The following is a 22,148-nucleotide window of genomic DNA, read 5'->3' as shown; positions in this document are numbered from 1 at the left end:
TTATAAAGTTTGATACACCTAGCACATGATCTGGCAAGTCTACTTCTTAGGTATTTATTCAAGAGAAATAAAAACTGATGGTCCACACAAAGACTACATATTAATATGTTTATGGCAGATTTACTTAAGACAGGGTCTGTGCAGGGCTAGCCTGGAATTCATATGCCACCCAAGATAGAACTCTTGATTTTCCTGCCTCAGCTTTGGATTATAGAAATCTGTCACCAGGCTTTTTTATTAGATTCATTATTTGCTTTATTAAAATAAATTTTAGATGTATTTACTTCTATTTAAGGGTTTGCCTGCCTGTAGGTATGTATACTGTGAGCCAGCTGCCTCAGTGGTCAGAGAGACCCAGATCTCCAGGAACTGGAGTTACAGACTACCGTCAGCCATCACATGGGTGCTGGGAACTGAGCCCAGGTCCTCTGCAAGAGCACCATGTGCTCTAAACCACTGAGCCATCTCTCCAGCACCTTCACTTTATTCTTAATAGCCTCAAACTGGATGAAAACAAATACCCTGGCAAACATGCAAATTAGATGTAGTATGGACATTCCAAGGAATACTTCTCAGGAAGAAAGGGGGAGGGGGATAAGGAGAGGGAGGAGGCATAGCTAGTAAGGTAAATGGACCCCAAGATGTTCACAATCAATAGTTGGATTCTGTGTTACCTCCATCGCAGAAGGGACTTTAAGATCTTGAGATGAGTAGGCAGAGTAATCTGTATATGTGATTACAGGTGTCTTTACAATAGGCAAACAAAGGAAGGCCTGACTACTGGAGGAAACGCGGCTGAAACATACCATAGAAAAAGACCCTGGATAACAAGGCCAGTCTGGGGAATGGAGGCAGCCGTAGAAACTGGGAGAGCAGTACAGAACAGACCATCATCTAGGCGTCCAGAAGGAACCAGCCCTGCCAGAATCTTCACTTCTCTTTGAGACTCATTTCCAGCTTTCTGACTCAAGCTATAGAGACTAAATGTGTTCTGATTCAGTAAGTTGTGGGTGAGAAGTGTTCTAAGCTTCTATTTGCTAGTAGCAACAGAAAATCAGCAACAATGGACTATAATATGCTTTGTTAACTGTAAGAGTCTGGACAAGAACACATTCTCCAACAAGAGCTTGCACTTGCTCAAACCTCTAGATAGTCAAAAAGGCTGAAAAGTAGTATTGCCTAAAGTGACTGGGAAGGACATAGGAGATATTTCTGCAGCAACCATGCGTGCTCCATCTAGACAGGAGTTTGGGTAAGAAACAGATCTGTCAGAACTCCTCAAAAGACACAGTTAAGATCTGTGTGTTACATGCAAATATTTTTCTAGTTAATAAATTTGTGAATTTGTGTATGTGTGTGAGAGAGAGAGACAGACAGACAGACAGACAGAGATGGGGAAGGTGTAAGAATGCAGGCACTGGCATGGCATGGAGCATGCCTGGTGGTCAGGACAACACTAGATGCCAGTCAGGGCCTTCCACTTTGTATTTATTATGTATACAATATTCTTTCTGCTTGTTTGCCTAAAGGTCACAAGAGGGCACCAGACCTCATTACAGATGGTTGTGAGCCACCACGTGGTTGCTGGGAATTGAACTCAGGACCTTTGGAAGAGCAGGCACTGCTCTTAACCACTGAGCCATCTCTCCAGCCCACTAGGGTCTCTCTTGTTGCCTATGCCAGGCTAGCTGGCCCTGGGAGTTCCTGTCAATTCTCCTGTTTCAGTCTCTCACTAAGCCATCTCCCTGTTCCTTAAATAAATCTGACCTCAGAAAAGCAAAACAAAACCATAAATAAGTAAGAACCTCAAGCTGATGTCGCATATGTGGAGTCAAACGCACGGTTATCTGGTGGTTTCCTTTGAAATACTTTACAGTTTACCTTGAATTACATCTGAAATGCAAAACTGGGATGAACTGGGTGCAGAGGCTCAACAGTGGTATGGTAACCTTACAGTTACAAGTCAGGGTTCTGGTCATTATTGGCAGCTTTTCTCAACCTTTCAGTATGTTTGAAATTTTTCAGAGTAAAATATGAGGGCTGGGGAAAAACACCTACCATTTCTCTCTTCGTGCATCCATAAGTGAGGGTCAGCGTAAACAATTTTATTATATCTTTGGCGAACTGTCTCCTGGTATTTCTTTAAAAAAGAAAGTTTTATTTATGAGAAAAAGTAAGTTTCATTATAAACCAGAAGTAGTAAGTGTGGGAACAGCTCAGCAGACGGACACTGATGAGAACAGGTGTCTACTGGGCCAGGAAGTGAGCAGCTCATGAGGGAAGCCTAGGAGAAACAGTGTGACTAACACGACTGCACCTTGGCTAGCTTGTCCCTAGAGCCTGCTGTGATGGCAGACACATGTCCCCTGTCCTTCTACGGACCACCTGTGTTTCAGCAGACATATGCTGGCTCTTTCTACTGCTGAGGATAGCTCAGGTCTAGGCAGTTACTCCAAGAGAGGGGAAGCGATTTAAGAATAGGACAAACAGTATGTCTTTAAATTTTCAAAAACCACCAAAAATTATCTTCTTTATAATTTCCTATTTAGTAATGAGGAAGAACTGAGTTAACCATGATGTAACTAAGGCAAAAATGCTGAGTGTGGGGTCAGACCCAAACAGGGTGCTCCAGCTCTCTCAGCATTTATGACCTTGACCACACCATTTGATCACTGCACTTTGGTTTCCTGTTCTTGAATAATCCAGTGGGATGGTTCCTATCTGAGGTCTAAAAGTTTGTAAGAAAAGGGAGTCATTCTAAAAGTACTAGTCTGGAAATTAAAGAGGGTAAGGACACCTGTGTTTGACAGGGTCACTACAGCAAGGTAGAAGAGGCAACTGAATGGTGTCTATAAATTATGGATGCAAAAGTCAATGGCCCAAACTGTGGGAGCAAGTCCTGGAATCTATGGTTTTGAAATTACAAGTCTCTGTTAACAGAGTGGTAACAGTATGGACCACTTATTGGGTTATGTTTGCTAAATACTTTATATCTTCTTCTACTCTCAAAAAACCTACTTATTAGACAGGGTAAGTGACTGAACCAAGCTACACTTAGTTGGCAAAGAGAGCTTGGATTTAAAAGTAGGACCCTGTGGCTCTGTCATACTGAGTGTCAGTAGCACGATCAGGAGCAGAGGTGAACCCCCACTGGCAAAACAGACCAGCAGGCCCAGACCTTACTTCCATTTCCTCCATCCGGAGCATCATGGTCTCTAGATCAGGGCTGTCCTTTCTGTTCCCCAATGTGGCTGAAGTTTCTAACCCCAAGGTCTTATTCTGAGTCATGGCCCTTAGCTCATGAGCAGCATCTTCCAAACAGTCGTCCAGCTGATGAACATTTCTGGACGCATAACTGACACCTGAAGCCTACAAAATGAAGGTAGAAAGGATGAAAAGGTAATAAAAGAGGACCAAAAAATTAAAGATTATTGTTAGTCATTAGAACTCCAAAGCACAGTGATTCAAATGGCAGAGATCCTATGCCAGAACAACTTCTCGGTCAGCACGTAACAAAAGCACAAGCCAACACAATTCTTCTCAGCCGCTTAAGTGACTGCATGACCAAGCAGTGCCTTATTGACAACCAACCATTTCACCTGCCTTGCTGACTGGGAGAGCACGTATCTCTTCGGCCACGTTTAGGGAAATGTACCCTATTTTATACATCACACATTCTAGGTGGTAGAGAACATTCTCTCCTGATTTTGTGTGCTTTAAATGAACAAAGTACTTTACAGTGTGCAAAGCATTTCTCCAATGTGCGCGCTCTCTCTCTTCTTTCGAGACAGGGTCTCTACATAGCCCTGGCTGTCCTGGAACTCATTTTATAGAGCCAAGCCAGCTTCAAACTCACAGAGATCCTCCTGCCTCTCCCTACCAAGTGCTGGGATTAAAGGCTTCTCTCATCACACCCAACTATTTTTCTTGATCCTAATATAGATCTATAATCTGATCTGCATTTTAGAAAAAAACTATTATCTTCTGGGTAAAGAATGAGACATTCCTGGGAGTAAAGACTGGTTCTGCCCTTCAACTCTGGATAAATTTACTCAGCCTCTCTGGGCTTGTCTTCTTTCTCTTCTTTGTTTTTCAAGACAGGGTTTCTCTGTACAGTCCTGACTATCTGAACTCACTCTGTAGACCAGGCTGGCCTCAAACTCTAATTTTTAAAAAATGTTTTCATTAAAATACAATTACATAACTTGCCCCGTCCCTTTTCTCCATCCAATCCCTCCCACACTCCCCTCTTACTCTCTCTCTAAGTGCTAGCCTTTATTTCTTTATTATTGTTACACACATACACCTATATAAACACAACCTGCTGAAGACTCTTAGTGTTGCTTGTGTGAATATGACTTCAGGGCTGACCATTTTGTATTGTGAGGACCCACAGAGTTGTGAGCCTGTTCCACCTTGACTGGAGGTCAGAGAGTTTGAACTTATTTTTCCTCTCTCAAAGTTGCTGTCAACAGGAGTAGACAAGAGATGCTGACCTAGAGTGTGGTTACTTAGTATTTTGGGTTAGAGGTGATCTGCTCCACCTAGACCAAAGATCCAGAGAATTCAAGTCTATTCCTTATATCGTGTCAATAAAGTCTGTTGCCTCCTTCCTCCCCCTTCGGTGTGAAATATGTAATTGTGTAAAAAATAAACATTTACTGACTGGCCCTCCCAAGGCTGTACTGTGTTTCTGTCTCTTATTTCTCATATCTCTCTGTTCTTCTTGCTTAATAATTCTAATCCTCATGCTCCTACCCTGGAATGAGTTTTGTCGAAGTTGGTCTTCAACAGATTATCAGTTAGGGTGCTCATCCCTGGGAAAGACTAATTCTCCCTCTCTCAGCAGTCATTAGCTGTCTGATTATTTTTAACACTGGTTATTGATGTATAGCCTGAAAAACTCCTTGCAATGAGAATGTTTCCAACATCCCAGAATTCTAAACAAGAGCTGGATTTTATCTTTCAAACAATTGTATTAAAGATAATTTAATTTGCACATAAAAGCCTGTTTTACTCATAATATTTATATATGTCTGCTTTACTGTTAGTAATCCATTTCATTTTCCTTTCATATTGAAATGCTTTATAGAGCAGCTTTCCTAGGTTAGGTGTTAGCCCACTACTTCAATGGGAGTCTAAAAGGGGCTTTTAGTGGCCATGAGACACAAAAACCACCAAGCCATCGACACATCTGAGACTGTAATGAACAATGATGGCTTAATTCCTATCCTCGTAGCTTGACCTCACATGGGACTCCAACACAAAATAATAACATAAAAAATGGCAACAATGAAATACAGCTAAAACCCTGCTCAATAATGACGCTGGTTGAACAGTCTTGACCTACAGTCTTCTTTCTCCCAAGGCCACTGGGCTACTGCAATGCCACTCCTGCTTCCTCCTAACTCCTTTATACTCTCTGCCTGTTACCTGTCTGGAAGAGCAAGTATCTTTTCTCAACGTTTAGAGGACTAAAGGAATGCAACTTGCACCTTCTACTCTAAAGTCCCTAGGGTCAGGCAGACAGGGACAGTCCCCTAAACATTAAAAGCAAATCCTCCAGAGGAAGATTAGCCTGAACAACAACAAAAGAGGTTTTTATTTTCCACAAATGCTTTCATTTCTTCCTTGGACCTTCTTTCTTTTCTGTTGGACCATGGTCATGTACTGGGTACTCAAAACTTGCTTGCTTAACAAAAACATTAAGCCTTAAAAAGAAAGGAAAAAAAAAAGAAAGGAAATTAGGCCAGTAATAAGCCAAAGTAGGCTGGATGAGAAAGAAATGAAGGAGCTAGTCTTCTGCCTTAGGCCATCAACATTCAGTGCCACAGTTTATCTACACTGTCATTATGGGGAGAGATAAAAGTGCACCAACAAAAACCTGTGGCTCTAGAGATGTCTGTGAGCTGTGTGCAAGGCCCCTTCAGACACAGAACTAAATATACACTCTAAGAATTAACATGTCACATATGAAAAAGAATTTTCACTCTCCTTGAGTAGGATAATGTAGTGTTTGCAAAGTAATCTGCATATCATTTTCCTTTGACTGGAGACATTAACATGTAATAAGACCAGAATCCCAATACCACACACCTGTTCGGCAGGCTGGGATGCTGCTGCTGCTGCGCTTGGTGACAGACGATCCTTCAAATGACTATTTGTTTCCACAGAAGAATTAACTCTCTATTAAAAAGGACAAATGCATTCACAGATTATAACAATGTACAACTCGGAATAAGTCATGTTGCAAAATAACCTGTGTGGAACTATGCAGCTATAATATGCTTTTGGCAGCAATTAGAGCACTTGGTTCTCGGGGAAAACAAATGCCATGTGTTGTCCTTGGTGCTCCAGGCAGTTTGTAATCACTCAACTTTGTAAACACTGCCAGAGTAGCTATGTGCTGCTTTGCAAGTCATTCAACCTGCCTGTGCTGTATTTTCTTTCAGGAGTCAAATGAGGGCATTGCACAACTCCATCTCTAGGAACCCTCTGAGGTCAATAATCCTATAACTTCCTAGACTCAGAATGCCGTTCAACCAACTACGATCATCATATTCTTACATGACCTCATCTAGAAGCCTGAAAACAGCATGGCTTCTATTTCCAGGGTAGGTCCATCAAGGTGTCACTACTGAATCCCTACTGCTTACAGAGGGTGACATGAAATCGTGGTATGCTGTAAGTCACTTCATCTTTGAGAAACTTCTAGCTTGTACAGAGAAGTGTACCAAATCCCCCTCTCCTACTGTAAAATAGCCAATAATTCTAAGTTACCAAGGTCACAGAGACCAGCATCCAGGGAATGATTAAGTAAACACCATCATTATCAATAGATTGAATAGAAAAGAATGGAAAATTCACTCTAAACTCCTTCCCCAAGTAAAAATGTCACCCTTCTCAAAAACAGTGCTTGCTTCTCTTCCCCTTGCCTATACCCTCTCATTGCCTCCCTCCCCCCAATCCACACAGAGGACGTGTGTAGTGGTCTGGAGGTTGTGAAGGGCCCTAGCAGTGAAACCCTGTTCTGTACTGCAGGTTCCCATAATTGAAGATACTTGGCCCTCTAAAAAAGGGTCAGTGTGACCTAAGTAACAAACTCCTTTCATTTCAGAACTGCCAAAGGCAAGGAAATGAGATGAATCAGTTACCTGGGCCTTGATCAAGAGGGGCTTCAACCGCTCCAGAACTGTCGCTTCTACCTTGTCAGCTAACTGGGTGGCAGAAACACTGTTTAGAAGTAAAGTTGAAAATTCAGAAGCCAGAATGCCCTATTGTGCACATTTTTCTAATTCCTCAAGGTGAAGGCAAACCAAGTGATGATAAACCACAGTGCTCCTCCAACCACAATGACGGCATGCATCCCCTGGGATCTTGTGAAAGGCAGATTTGAATTCAATTGCTCTGAGTTAGACCAAAATCCTACCTCCCCAACTCTCTGTCTCCCTTCCTCCCTCCCCACCCTGCTTACAGATCAGCATGTAGCTCTCAGCTACACCTCCCACCCCACACCTGCCTACCACCATGCTCTCTGCCATGGTAATAATGGACTAAGCCTTTGAAACTGTAAGCAAGCCCCCAGTTAAATATTTTCTTTTATAACAGTCATATTAATCACGGTGTCTCTTCACAGCAATAGACTTCACAGTGACTAAGACAGAAACCAAAACATACAAGAAGCATACAATGCCCATCAAAATCCCAGCAAAATTCTTCAAAGACTTCAAAAGAACCGTACTCAACTTCATTTGGAAAAGCAAAAAACCCAGGATAGCGAAAACAATCCTGTACAATAAAAAAACTTCTGGAGGCATCACAATCCCTGACTTCAAACTCTACTACAGAGCTACAGTTCTGAAAACAGCCTGGTACTGTTATAAGAACAGACAGGAGGACCAATGGAACTGAATAGAAGACCCAGGTATCAATCCACACATCTTCGAACACCTGATCACTCATAGGTGGTTTTTAAAAATAAAGCAAAGAAAGCCAGCCTACAAATCACAATCCCAGAGAACTTAGACAACACTCCCTTAGATACCAAGGGAGACTTACATAAACCTAATCTACATGGGAAGTAGAAAGTAGAAAAAGACAAGATCTCCTGAGTAAATTGGGAGCATGGGGACCTTGCGGGAGGATTGAAGTGGGGAGAGGAGAGGCAGGGAGGGAAGCAGAGAAAAATGTAGAGCTCAATAAATACCATGGGAAAAAAATTTAAAAAAAATACAAATTAAAACTTTTTTATTTAAGCTTTGAAAAAGAAGAAGCAGCATACAACCCAACAAATTCACTCTGGGAGCTTACGGCAGTAAAATAAAAACACATCACATAATACATGCGTGTTTATACAATCTTTAGTCATAATTATGCCATACTAATGACAACCCGATGTCCCTCAGCTGTTTACTAAGATGAAACCCAACTCACCAACAGAAAGAATGAACAAACAATACATGGAGTGACCAGAATGACTCTCCAGAGAATTACTTCAGGAAAAAAAAGGCCAATTCTATGGCAGGTACGATGACTCAAAGGCTAAAGTCATTTGCTGTCAAGCTTGATGATAAGAGTTTGATCCCCATAATCTAGTAAGAACTGACTTCTGCAAGTTGGCCTCTGATGTCCATATGTACACTATGTACACAAAGATACAATACTCCCCTCTGATGGAGGAAGGTCATTGGCTAATAAAGGAACTGCCCTGGCCCATTTTATTGGTTAGAGGATAGGTGGGAGGAGTAAACAGAACAGAACGCTGGGAGGAAGCGGAAGTGAGGTCAGAGTCTCGACAGCTCTCCTCTCTGGAGCAGACGCCTGAGAGAGACGCCATGCCCCGCTCCCGGGATGAAGCTCGGACCCAGGATGGACTAGGCTAGAATCTCCCCGGTAAGCACACCTTGGGGTGCTACACACAGATGATTAGGAATGGGCTAAATTAATATGTGAGAATTAGCCTAGAAGAGAATGGGCCAAGCAGTGATTAAATGAATACAGTTTCCGTGTAATTATTTCGGGGCATAAGCTAGCCGGGCAGGCGGCCGCGGTGCTGGGGACGCAGCCCCGCCGCCCTTATTACTTCACCCCTCCCATTGGAATAAACAAACATTTAAAAAGCCAATTCCAGAAAGTTATACACTGCAGAATAACAACCTTGAAACAAAATTATAAAAAGAGAAAGCAGATTAGTGGCTGCCACACTTTCTGAGTCAAAAGGTGGCTGGGGGCAGTAAAGAAGTCTGTGTGGCTATATAAACATGGGGGATGTTGTAGTGATGGACATGTTCCTGGCTGTGGCAATGCCTGCTAATCACATGTACCCTCACTATGTCAATAAATATCTACATCCTGATTATATGTAGTCAACAGTTTAAGATGCTACAGTAGTAGCTGAGAAATGATTTCCCAAGATTTTTCAGTATTATTACAACATTGTGTGAATGCATAATTACCTAATAATAAAAGTTTAATATTAACAAGTTTTCCACTAAAAATCATTTCCAAATAAAAATTCTATAATAAGACTGATAATGAGTGAGTATGCAAAATTAGCAAATATAAGCATAGAAAAGGCATTTTTTAATTTGAAAATCTGGAAAAAGGACTGCTTTCCCTCTAATTAGTTATTGTTGTTGTTGTTGTTGTTATTATTATTATTATTATTTTGAGACAAGGTCAAGATACTATAAAATGGGTTGGCCTCACAGCAATCTTCCTGCTTCAGTCTTCCAAGTGCTAGGATCACAGGAATACACCACCCTGCCTAGCTCACCCTCTCAAAGAAGCTAAATTAGAGGACCTGGACTAATGGCTTCTGCAGAAGGTAAAGAAGGCCATTTTGCCCTCACTGAGGTGGCTGTGGTGGTTGAATGAGAAGGGTCTCCATAAGTACACATGTTTGAACACTTGGTTCCCAGTTGGTGGAACTGTTTTGTTTGGGAAGGATTAGGAGGGTGTTGACCTTGTTGCAGGAGGTGTGTCATTGGGTAAGGGTTTTGAAGTTATCAAAGCCGGTTTAAGAGTGTGTGTGTGTGTGTGTGTGTGTGTGTGTGTGTGTGTGGCGTGTATCTGTCTCCTACTTGTGGAACAAGATGTGAGTTCTTAGCCATTCCTTCATACTGCCATTATTTCTAATTTTTGGAAACTGTAAGCCAATTAGATGCTTTCTTTCATAAGTTGCCTTGTTCATGGTGTTTCATTACAGCAACAGAAAAGTAACTAAGACTGTGGTGAGCTAAGAATACATCAACATTCACAATGGTACCCACAGTGTGGGCTTCAGAAAATGTGCTGGCTGGACACTCAGAAAAATCTGAAATCTGCCATAAAGGAGGCGGGAACTCCAGATGTGCATACTAATAGCAGGCTCAATAAAGTCGTCTGAGTCAAATGTATGTTCCTATTATATCTGCATGCATTTGTCCAGAAAATAAGGATGTGGAGTCAGCAAACAAGCTCTATACTTTGGTAATCTATATCCTTGTTACCACATTTAAAACCCTACAGACAAAAAGAAAAAACCAAAATAAAACAAACAAAAACATTAAGAACCAAACCACTACCCCCTGCATCCCCCCAAAAAAACCTATAGACAATCAATGTGAATGAGAACTATCTGCAGTATCAAATAAAGTTATAAAATTGCAGTTAGAAGAAGCTGAATTAGTCTGTGCTTGATCAAAACAAGCACACAAACAGCAAGAGGACATGACAAGGAAATCCATGAAGCAAGTCTAGCCTAGACGCTGGTCTTGTCTTTCCTGATGCTGATGAAGCTTATCTCTAGGACCTCTGTGCTGAGGGTCCTCACCTCATCCCCACAGGCTGCCCAGAGGAGCTGAGAAAGCAGAGCACAAGCAGGCAGCTCACTCTCCAGACAAGGTTTCCAGAAGTTTAGTAGAGCTGGTTCACCTACAGCCCAGGTGGTAAACCCTGTCTTGTCTGCCATGGCTCACTGGTGCTCTTGCTCTCTGATTCCTGGGATGGGACTCAGGAATACTGTGGAGGACAGCTCAATGTCAGGTTATAACCCAGATCCTGCAACCAAGTCTCCCGAGTCTTCCTCTAGCACTAGCAAACTGCCCTTCCTATACTCTGCTAAATTGGCACTTCTGTTTCCAAAATTAAGGTTGTTGACAGAAACGCATACATCAGTAGTAGATTTGTGAACAAGGGTAGTGAAAAGATTAACTCAGCAATCAGGACAGTAGGTTTCTATCTCTAGGGGAAGGAGGCATAGCTTCCACAACAGTATTACCTGATTTCAGAGGCAATGCACAGGTGCTCATTTATAATATTCTGAACCATACATGTGAATTTAGTGTGTTTTTCTACGTGTATGCTATATTTACTTTTTCAGAAAAAAATACATATGAAGGAATAAATGAGATGTGAAAAGTCAAGTGGATCGGAGTTAAAGACAATCAGCCTTATAAGAGAGATCACCAAGGCAGATTCCCTCCCACTGCTGTCATCACCCCATCACAGAGCTATGGATACACATGCTGGCCACTTCTTAGAGACAGCAGAAGTCTGGAAATATCAGTTATGTGTGTGTGTGTGGGGGGGGGGTCCTTCAAATCCTAAGATTCTATGATTGTATAACTGAAATCTTAACTTTAGTCACCTTGGCCTCTAATGAAAGAACCACAGCCCTGAACTGGGACCAAATGCCATCACGGATAGTGATAAAATGTACAGATGTTTCAATCAGTGCTTTGTTCATTTGACTATAGAGTGAAGATTACTAGAGCTGGAAATGCCAGCCAGCTGTGGCAGTGGCATCAGCCCCACTACATGGTAAACGTATTTCTTCATTGCCTGTTAGGTGGCAGCACTCTAAGGGGATAAATGGGGGGGAGCAACCTCCCCTGAAAACCTGAGACCACATTCAGGCTAACATGAGAAACAAAGCATCTACACACTCATCGTTCACACTCACCTGCACACCCATTCACTCTCTGCCAGTCTTCAGTTACTCATCTTGAATGAGGTGAGGTCAAGAAAGTCCAGGACGGCTGTTCAAACTATAAGGATCAATCAGCTAGAAACACATACCCTCTCACTCCCCAGTGGCAAACTATACCTTAATTTTTGAAGTCTATCCATTTCTTCAGCTTTCAGTTCATCCAGCTCTTTGGTTCTTCGAGAAGTCTCAGCCTCAAGCCACTCAAGCCTAGAGGGAGGTAAAGGCACGACAACTCTCTTTAAAGTAGAGTCAGGGCTTCCTGGGCTTCTCTCTTTGGTGCTCCCACAGGCTTCACAGGTAGCTTTCCAGTCTTCAGGAGGCAGCAAGCCAGGAAGCAGAAGTGTGGCTGACGTCACCAATCCTGACTCACTGTCAAAGGAGTGAGATGCAGAACAAGCTGCCTTCTTGTTTACCTCAGAAACAAATATTTACCTCTGTTTTTGCATCCTTTCTACTTCTTTGGCTTCCAAGTCTTCTAGTTCCTTCAATCTTTTGGAAGACTCGGCATCTGGCCAAGGAAGCCTAACAGAAGAGAAGAGTCAAGGTAACCATGCCTCAATGCCACAGGGTATCACTACCACAGAAACAGAGCAGAAATGAGCGCCCTCCTGCAGCCCAGCACCAATCCTGGCTCTATGAAAGGATTCAAATAGTAATGTATCCTCCATATACCCATGAAAGCATCCATAGTATATTCCTACAAAAGGACAGTCATACCCAATTGGTACATACACAAGAAGCTGCCGACAAGAAAGTCAACCATCACTGTTCTCAGCACAGTTTACTCGTTTAACAAACAGACCCCAGTGAAGGTATAATAAAATCAAATAAAAACAAAAGGGGAAAGTTAACTCTAAACAATTTTGTTGCATGTGTATGTCAAAGAGCTTTGATTCTTCTGCTTTAGCTATGTGATTATCACCAAATAATCAAATGGCCCATTCTGTTTTTCAGAGCGATACTGGAGCACAGTGCACTTCACACACACTGGAGCTGTGCTGTACTCCCGAGCTACCCCCCAGCCCTAATACCCATTTCCATTTTTGCTTTCCCTAACTGCCAGGGTAATTTCAGCCAAACAAATGCAGAGCAAGCTGTTTTCCCTTGGAACATTCTCATTAAACCCCTCACATTTATTCTTGCCCATGCAAGTCCTGGTTTAGTTCCTACCTCCCTGCATGAAACTTCATTCTCTATAGCAAAAGGTAAACACTCCACATTCTGAACTTGCCCAGATCTTAGGGTGCATACCATGATCTGTCTTAAATCACAGCTAATTACATGTATTTTCCACTGACTTATTTTCTCTTTTTTTAAAACGTGCACTTAGCGCACAACTGTGCCATTTACAAATTGGCAATTTTTTTTTTTTTTTTTTTGGTTTTTCAAGACAGGGTTTCTCTGTGGCTTTGGAGCCTGTCCTGGAACTAGCTCGTGTAGACCAGGCTGGTCTCGAACTCACAGAGATCCGCCTGCCTCTGCCTCCCGAGTGCTGGGATTAAAGGCGTGCGCCACCACCGCCTGGCTAGCAATCTGTTTTAAATAATCATCTTGAGATACAGAAAAGACAAGGGCTTTGCTTCAGAGTCATATATATATATATATATATATATATATATATATATATATATATATATATATCATTACAAACCTGGTTGCTTCTTGCTCGGCAGCACCTCCCAGCTGACTCTCCTCGGGGGCATCCTCTTGCTGGAGAGATTGTCCCTTTGCAGCATCTCTGGGACTGGACTTCACCTTTAGCCATGCAGCACTGCACCAAATGGAAAGCATGTCGTTGGCAATCATTCGTCCACTTGTGACTCAGCCTAAGAGCACCATGGCAATGCTGATCTACAGCTCAGTGCCTGGTGCCTGATGGCAGAACGAATGTGGCAGGGAAAGGTCCTCTAGCTCTCATGCCCAATGTCAAAGGGAGAAGGTCCTTTTGCCTCAAAGAAGCAGTCATTATTTTAATTTAAAAAAACTGTCATAGAATATAGAATGTACTTCAACAAAACATGCTTTAAATATATGAGTCCCTAATAATATCCCAAGTCCTCTAAATGTCTGTGTTAGGTTTCACACAGCACTGTGATCTAGGAAGTCTTATCTGCCCCATGTCTCCCCCACCATCATACTGTCTAGAGCAGTGGTTCCCAACCTTCCTAAAGCTGCAATCTTTTAATACAGTTCTTCGTGCTGTGGTGACCCCAACCATAAAATCATTTCCATTGCTACTGTTAAACATTACAATGTAAATATCTGGTATGCAGAATAACTGATATGTGACTCCTGTAGAAAGGGTTATTTGACCCCCAAAGGGGTAGAGACCCATTGGTTGAGAACTGCTGGCATAGAAGCTAGTATATTGTGTACTTGTTTAGCAGTGCAGACTTCAACCTGTATTGACATGTATAAAACAAAGAAATCAGAACAAACTCATGAAAGCAAACAACAAACAAAAACACACAATCAGTCAGGCGATGGTTGCACACACCTTTAATCCCAGTACTCAGGAGGCAGAGGCACCCGGATTTCTTTGAGTTCAAGGCTGGCCTGGTCTACAGAGCAAGTTCCAGGACAGCCAGGGCTGTTAAACAAAACGAACAACAAAAGCCCCACACAGTCAGGTCAGAAGGCCCAGTCTGTGAGGCAGTGGGACAGAAGCTTCTGGTCCTCTTCCTTTTTCTCAAGGCTAAGGGTGCACATTCCCATGGAGTCACACCAGGCATGCACATAAGGAGTCCCCGCTGTTTGCTTCCCCTTTAGCACTGCTAGACCTTCTAGCTTTTTCCACTGTGCCGTCAAGGATTCCCAAACCTACAAACAAGCTCCCCTTTATCTTTAGCCACCATGCTCCCGTGAGCCTACTTCAAACTGGACCCTGCTCCCCCTGAGAACAGTACCTCCTCTCTATCCCTGTGGAGAGTAGATCCACACTGTTGTCCTGATGAGTGTAGGTAACAAAACAGTAATGTTAGCAGAGTCAGGGAATATGGATGAGCTCAGAGTTCATAGCTATCTTGACTTGGAATTAAATTATTTAAAAATATTCACTCAGCCGAGATTAAGTGAGTGCCTATTATGTGTAGGCATTGGACATTAAGACATAAGAGAGATACAATGCCCAGCCTCAGGTGAGCACAATCTACTCAAGGAGCAGACAACAGTCACAATCCTTCCTACAATGACACATACCCACTGGGCATCGAGGTACTCCACGGACAGGTACAAAAAGGAACCAACAGGCTTCCAGACAAAAAACTCATGTATTACTCACCCAAATAAGCATTTTTGCCCAAGGGGAAGAATGAAGCCTATTATTATTTGTTTTAAATGTGTGTCATCTGTGGAAGAAAAATAAAGCCACGGGAACTCGGTCCTTGAATTCTTGCATACCATTTCGGAGAGGCTGGTGGAGACGTGGGGTTCGGAGGTATCCAAGGAGCCCTGCGGTCTTTCACAGGCTGTCGGTTCATTTTTAATCTGGATGACACTGTTGTCTGCTGCAACCTGCTTTTGCTGTAAGGTTGGTTTGGTTGATTTCTTTCAGACATATGGAGTCCCTGTAAGAAGCGCACATGCATTACAAAGAGAAACAAATATTAAGGACACTCTAGCTTCAACCTCTGACCCCCAGGAAATTCCATGTGCCTCTTTGCATTCGTTCTACAAGCTAACAGAAAGCACTCTGAGGGAAACGTGGGAAGCATAGAGATAATACTGAATTAAAACTGGGCAAGGGTGGGTCTGGAATCCTTGGCTTTTCCATTTTCCACATTTATATGTATGAAATAGTTATTATCTTTTTCCTTAATTAAATCTCACCTTTTAAAAGTCCATTTTTGTTTACAGGTAAATTGTAAAATATTCTTGGCTAAAATAACCTTTTGAACCTTAGTCTAACCACAATGAACCACACAATTTCAAATACCATCAGGCATGAGGCTGAGAAGAACCTCCAAGTAGACTCACTCCTGACTTCCCAGTGACCTCATTACAAGTTTATCTGGGAAGAAATAAAGACTTGATCCCAATCCATAACCTGTTGGTTACTGGCTGTGCTGATTAGTGTTTTAATCCTCTGCAAAGGGGGAACTTCAAATGAGAAAGTACCTACACAAGACTGGCTTGGAGGCAAGTCTGTGGGGCATTCTCTTGATTAATGAGTGATATGAAAAGCCAATTTGCTGTATGCAGTACCACTGTAGGCATACAGGTTGTATAATGAAGTAGGCTGAGGAATTCATGAGGAAGGAGCAAGTCAGTAAAAAGGATTCCTACATGGTCTCTGCTTCAGTTCCCGCCTTCACTTTCCTACCTTGAACTAGTGCATACACACACAAAACAATAACTAAAACCCTTTCCTCCCAATTTGATGATTTTTCCACAGCAAGAGAAAGGAAACTACAACACTAGTAAACTGCCAGATTTCCTTTTCCAAGGTCAGGTGATAACACCCAGGCTTGCTGCAGAAGCCTCTGGATAGTACTACTTGAATGGCAGCCACAGCAGCAAGTGCACTTGGACCAGAGGTGCTCATCTGGCCAGTTTTCCACTGTAGGACCATAGGAAGCTTTGTGTTGTTGCTGTCGAATTTTTTTTATTAGTTAATTAATTGTATGTGTATGTTTGTTTTGCCTGCATGCATATCTGTGTACTATACGTATATGCCTAGTGCCTATGGAGGCAAGAAGAGGACACTAGATATCCTGTAATTGGAGTTACAGATGGTTGTGGGCTACCATGTGACTGTTTGGAATCAAACCTAGGTCTGGAAGAGCAATCAGTGCTAACTACTGAGCCATCAGACTTGTAAGGAAGTTTTAGACAGAAGTCTAAAATATAAGGTAGTTTTAGGCCACACGCTCTAACTACCCAGCTAGTTCCCAAAGTCATACTAAAAAGCACTTACCCACCATGTGCGTCTTCTAGAAAGGCAGCAAGTACTCTTAAAACCACTGAGTCATCAGTGGAACAGCATTCCCACTGACCACTCATAACAGAATCTAAATCCTCTCAACTCTCGCACTTTCAAATATTGAATTTTTTTATTAAGTATACAGTATTCTGTCTGCTTGTATGCCTGCAGGTCAGAAGAGGGCACCAGACCTCATTACAGATGGTTGTGAGCCACCATGTGGTTGCTGGGAATTGAACTCAGGACCTTTGGAAGAGCAGGCAGTGCTCTTAACCTCTGAACCATATCTCCAGCCCCTCAAATACTGAATTTTAAGACAAGCTTTCTAATTATGATGATGGTATTGAATTAATTAGGATCTTCCTGAATCAGGGAAGGATGGAATGCTATACCCTATACTACCATTACAAACTGGCTTTTGTTAAAATAAAAAGCAAAACCTAGACTTAAGTAAGCCGACTTAGATTGCTGGACCCAGGGTTGAGGCAACCATCTGCCCCCAAACAAATGCTGGTCCTACCCTTTAGTAGCTTGTAGGGCCTTGGAAAACATCAGATGCATATAAATGGGTCACAGGAAAGGAAAGGCTTCACACCTGCTGTAGTCTGGCTGACTCCGAAGTGTCTTTCTTCCTAAATGGCACGTGCTCCATTGCAGTCTTCTTTCTCACTGATCGTGTTTTTGCTGGAGTTAGTGTTTCATCCTTGATGCCTGAACCGTGGTCCGATATAAAAGGGGCTTCTAGAAGAGTGTCCTCGTCTACCACACCAAGTTCACTCTCCAACCTTTGAGTCACTGGAAGCTCCACATCAGGCTGGCAGACATCTAGAGATTTCAGAGGAGAAATTTCTACTTAGCCACACAAGCAGAATTAATGGATAGCACAGAGGCTGTCACCTCCAGCCTAGCTCTGTGAAAAGCAGGGAACTCTGCTGCCACACCGTCTATAGACAGAATTTTTATCCTGCCTGGTCCCGCAGCTGTTCAGTACCAAACAAACACACAGAGGCTTATATTAAATCTGTTTGCCAGGGCTGGAGAGATGGCTCAGCAGTTAAGAGCATTGCCTTAATTGTCCTGAGTTCAATTCCCGGCAACCACATGGTGGCTCACAACTATCTGTAATGAGGTCTGGTGCCCTCTTCTGGCCTGCAGGCATATACACAGACAGAATATTGTATACAATATAAGTAATATTTAAAAAATATTTAATAAATAAATATGAAAAAACACTTTAAAAGAATAAAAAACTAAAATAAAACTGTGTACCTATTAGTTCAGGCCTATTACTAACTAGCTCTTACAACTTAAATTAACCCATAATTCTTGTCTATGTTTAGCCACGTGGTTTGGTACCTTTTCTCTGTAAAGCATTCTCATCTTGCTTCCTCTGCATCTGGCTGATGACTGACTCTCTGCCTTTCCCAGAATTTTCTTAGTCTGGTTGCTCTGCCTATAGTTCCTGCCTGGCTACTGGTCAATAAGCGTTTTATTAAACTAATACAAGTAACAAATCTTTACAGTGTACAAGAGCATTATCCTACAGCAACTGGCTGCCTCCCTTACCAGTACCACCAAAGTTGAAATTACCAATGCCCAAGCACCATGGCTGGAGCCCCCTCAATGTCAGGACCCATATTTACTGATTTCCAGTTCTTATCTATGGTCCTAATTCTGCAATATGTTTTGCTCCTACCCAGGTTGGCCTCTCAAGGGCCTCTTGACTATAAAACACTCCCCAAACTGGCTCCCTGCTGATTGTAATCATATTTTCACTGGGTTGCCAAATTGTGCTGACTAGATTTATGTTAACTTGACACAAACTAGAGTCATTCAAAAGGAGGGAACCTCAACTGAAAGAAAATATCTTCATAAGGTCCAGCTGTAGGGTATTTCTTAATTAGTGATTAATGAGGGACAGTCCAGCCCATTGTGGGTGGTGCTATTCCTAGGCTGGTGGGCCTGGGTTCTATAAGAAAGCAGGCTGACCAAGCCATGATGAGCAAACGAGTAAGCAGCACCCCTCCCTGGCCTCTGTATCAGCTCCTGCCTCCAGATTCTTGCCCTGTATTTCTTATCCTCACGGCTTTTCATGATGAACTGTTAAGTGGAACTATGAGAAAGTTGCTCCCCAAGTTGCTTTGGTCATGATGTTTCAATCCCAGCAATAGTAACCTTAACTAAGACATTGTATTTCTAAAATGGAAATACTGGAGCCAGAGATGGCTCAGTGTCTAAAAGCACTTAATGCTCTTGTACAGGACTTGGGTTCAGTTCCCAGCAGCCACACAGTGGTTCACAATCATGCATAACCTCAGTTCCAGGGCTTCCAATGCTACTTTCTAAACTCCATGAGCACTGCGTGTAAAGGTGCACAAATATACATACAAATGAATGATAAAACACTTTATTTTTGTAGATTTATTTATTTTGTGTGGATGAGTGTTTTGCTTACAAATATGTCTGTGCATGCATCATATGTATGCCTGGTACCCTCAGATCTGGAACTGGAGTTAAAGACAGCTGTGAGTGCCCATGTGGTTGCTGGGAATCAAACCCAGGTCCTCTGGAAGAGCAGCTAGTGCTCTTAACCACTACGCCATCTCTCTTCCTCAGATTAAAAACTTTTAAAAATGAAAACGCTTGAAAATTTCTTTCCCTACTCAACATCTTTGAAAGCTAATTTGATATAGAATATAGTATAAAGTGTATTCTGCATACATGGTATCCCATTGCAATAAAAAAGAAAGTAAACCTTTTTTTAAAAATGAGAGAAAGGTTTATATAGACAATTCAGGAAAATTGGAATACAGACTAACTCTTATTAATGAGACTTCTCAGTCAAGTTTCTATACATAAGAGCAACATACAAAAGTCACAGAATAAACTACTCAGGAAACGTAATAGGAACAATATCCATTAACATTAACAAAGACTGAGGTGGGGCTGGGTGATGGCTCAGTGCCAGAGTGTCAGCAGGAGTGAGGCCCTGGGTTCCAGTTCTGGAACAAGCAACAGCAAACACAGATATACAAATACAAGAACATCAAGAAAATGAGGAGGAAACCTAACGAGAAGCTCATAGGAATTTCATACAAAACATTTCAAAGCTTTTATTTTATTTTTTTAGTGTTGGGCTATGTACCTGGCTGTTGAAATGATACAAATGAAAATCTGAATCAAGTTTTTATTTACAGACTTGAACATTGTAAAGATGTCAATTCTCCACTAAGAGATCTATAATTTCAAATTTATATCAAAGTATAATGTGTGTGTGTGTGTGTGTGTGTGTATGTGTGTGTCTAAACAGACTGAGCTAGTTGGGTGCGGTGGCACACACCTTTATTCCCAGCACTTAGGAGGCAAAGGCAGGTGGGATCTCTTTGAGTTTGAGGTGAGTCAGGACAACACATCAAGTCCCAAGTCAGCCAGAGCTACAATGGTAAGACTACCAAAACACAAAGCACATATAATTAACCTGGGATCAATGCTCCAATGATAGGAAGGAAATAAGCAGTCCAACAGAGAATGTTAACAAGTATAGAGACTACAATTTATGCAAAAAACAAGTGGCCAATAAAAGCATGAAAAAAACAACAAACTTCATTTAGTAATCAGGAAAATTGAGCCATAAGCTAGCATTCGCAGCCATTAGACTGGGAAAATGCGAATACGATCCAAACATAAATGAGGAGTGAGGGAACCCAGAAGCCACTAGCACAGGAGTCAACTGGCTAACTCCTCTGAAGGGTGGCTGAGGATTTGCAGTGCAGCAGCTGCAACACAGGCTCACTCGGCCCAGGGAACTCGCATATATGAACACAAAGGGGAGAGGCACAGGCTTTTACTTCACCCTGTCACTGTTTCTGAAAGCAGAAGCAGCCAGCACAGTGGCATCGTGGCATCTGTGTATACTCTCAGCTACTCAGGAGTTCTGGGCCATCCTGTCAACACAGTGAGATCTTACATCACATACACAGATCTATGACAGAAATTGAGAACAACCCAAGTGCTCATTAATAAGTCTGAAGAGATGAAAAATTATCTATTGTTTATTTATACAAGGGAAACCCACACAATAGTTAAGAAAGTTAGAATTCTCTGAACTGGGGAATGTAGCTTTCCTACTATGTAAGGCCCGAAGTTTCAATTGGGAAAAAATAGATTTCACTTAGTAATACGAACAAGTCTACTAATTTAAATAAGAGGGAAGCACACTATAGGCTGATACATACTGTATGTATCATACGATACATACATGTATAATACATGTGAGAAGCAATATATTATGGACACATACATGAGCAGCTCAGACATAAAAACAGGACAGGGTCCTAACGATATGAGGGAAATACTTAAGGGGCTTTAACAGAACTTGTCATGATTTTTGAAAAAAAAAATTACAGACTAGAATATTTAAAACTGCATAGTAAATACATGGTATTATTTTCATTCCTTTCTGTTTAGAATATTTAAGAGCCAAAGGAAAGCTTATTCAAATTCTTCCTTAGCAGCAGTAAGTCAGGACCTGGACTCCCCCAAGCACTGCTTTCCTCAGATATTCTCAAAAGGAACATAAACCAGAGCAGAAGAATGCCAGGATTGACTGCTAGGCTGCAGCTCAGGAACTTCCGAGATTACATCTATTGAAGCAACGCTGGCTGCTAGGTCCTGACACCTTTTCAGTTATGAATGGCATCAATCAGATGGCAAATGCAGCGCAAATTCCTGGGGAGCTGAGTCTGAAGACACTGCTGCCAGCAGAGTGGCAGCCACCAGCCTTACAGCTCCTTACATCCTCACACAGTATACTAATGCAATCAGTAGGCACAGCCTCTAAGAACCGCACCAGTCACCAATTCTTAAATCACAAGGTAGTTGATCCAATCAGGCCCAATCATAAATACCAAATGACACAGAGGCAGTTTCCCTCCCTTGGGGCTCCCTGTGACATTTTAGAGGTACAGGGTAGGGAGGAGGAATCCAGGAAATTAGAATGAAGAATTAGGAAGAGGAAGAGGTATCTAAAACAGAAAGAAAAACATGACCTTCTGAAAGATCATAAGAACAAGAAAAATAATACTAAAGATTACCACATTGCTCTCCAGGAGCAAATGCATGAAACTTGCAAACCAGCTACCTATAGGCAAGCTTCACTCCACAGCAAAGGTGACAATGTGGCTGTTACCATGCCTCATGTTTGCTACAACACCACCTGAGTACCACCATGCAGACAGAACAGGTTTCCTAAGATTC

The 22,148-nt window shown here is 42.1% G+C and overlaps 1 protein-coding gene across 6 annotated transcripts in view; it reads right to left on the bottom strand.

The window, feature by feature from the left end:
- The window catches only part of Kiaa0753 (KIAA0753 ortholog), a 53,085-nt gene that overhangs the window by 8,918 nt on the left and 22,019 nt on the right, over positions 1-22,148 (bottom strand). For 4 of the 6 annotated variants that reach the window (XM_041664922.1, XM_041664924.1, XM_041664921.1 and 1 more), the window contains exons 8-16: positions 17,488-17,717; positions 15,371-15,537; positions 13,623-13,742; positions 12,404-12,493; positions 12,089-12,178; positions 7,155-7,233; positions 6,097-6,186; positions 3,184-3,369; positions 2,059-2,140 (exon numbers count right to left, since the gene is read on the bottom strand). In XM_041664922.1, coding sequence (XP_041520856.1) covers positions 2,059-2,140; positions 3,184-3,369; positions 6,097-6,186; positions 7,155-7,233; positions 12,089-12,178; positions 12,404-12,493; positions 13,623-13,742; positions 15,371-15,537; positions 17,488-17,717 — 1,134 coding nt within the window. Of the gene's footprint in view, positions 1-2,058; positions 2,141-3,178; positions 3,370-6,096; positions 6,187-7,154; positions 7,234-12,088; positions 12,179-12,403; positions 12,494-13,622; positions 13,743-15,370; positions 15,538-17,487; positions 17,718-22,148 lie in introns of all 6 variants that reach the window. The other 2 variants (XR_005975650.1, XR_005975651.1) reach the window with 2 other exon arrangements.

This window comes from Microtus oregoni, unplaced genomic scaffold (assembly GCF_018167655.1).
Source record: "Microtus oregoni isolate MIOR12 unplaced genomic scaffold, Mior012 000015F_ref0000493, whole genome shotgun sequence".
Lineage (NCBI taxonomy): Eukaryota > Metazoa > Chordata > Mammalia > Rodentia > Cricetidae > Microtus > Microtus oregoni.
Note: the sequence above shows the minus strand (reverse complement) of the source record. Positions and strands in the feature narration are given on the sequence as shown.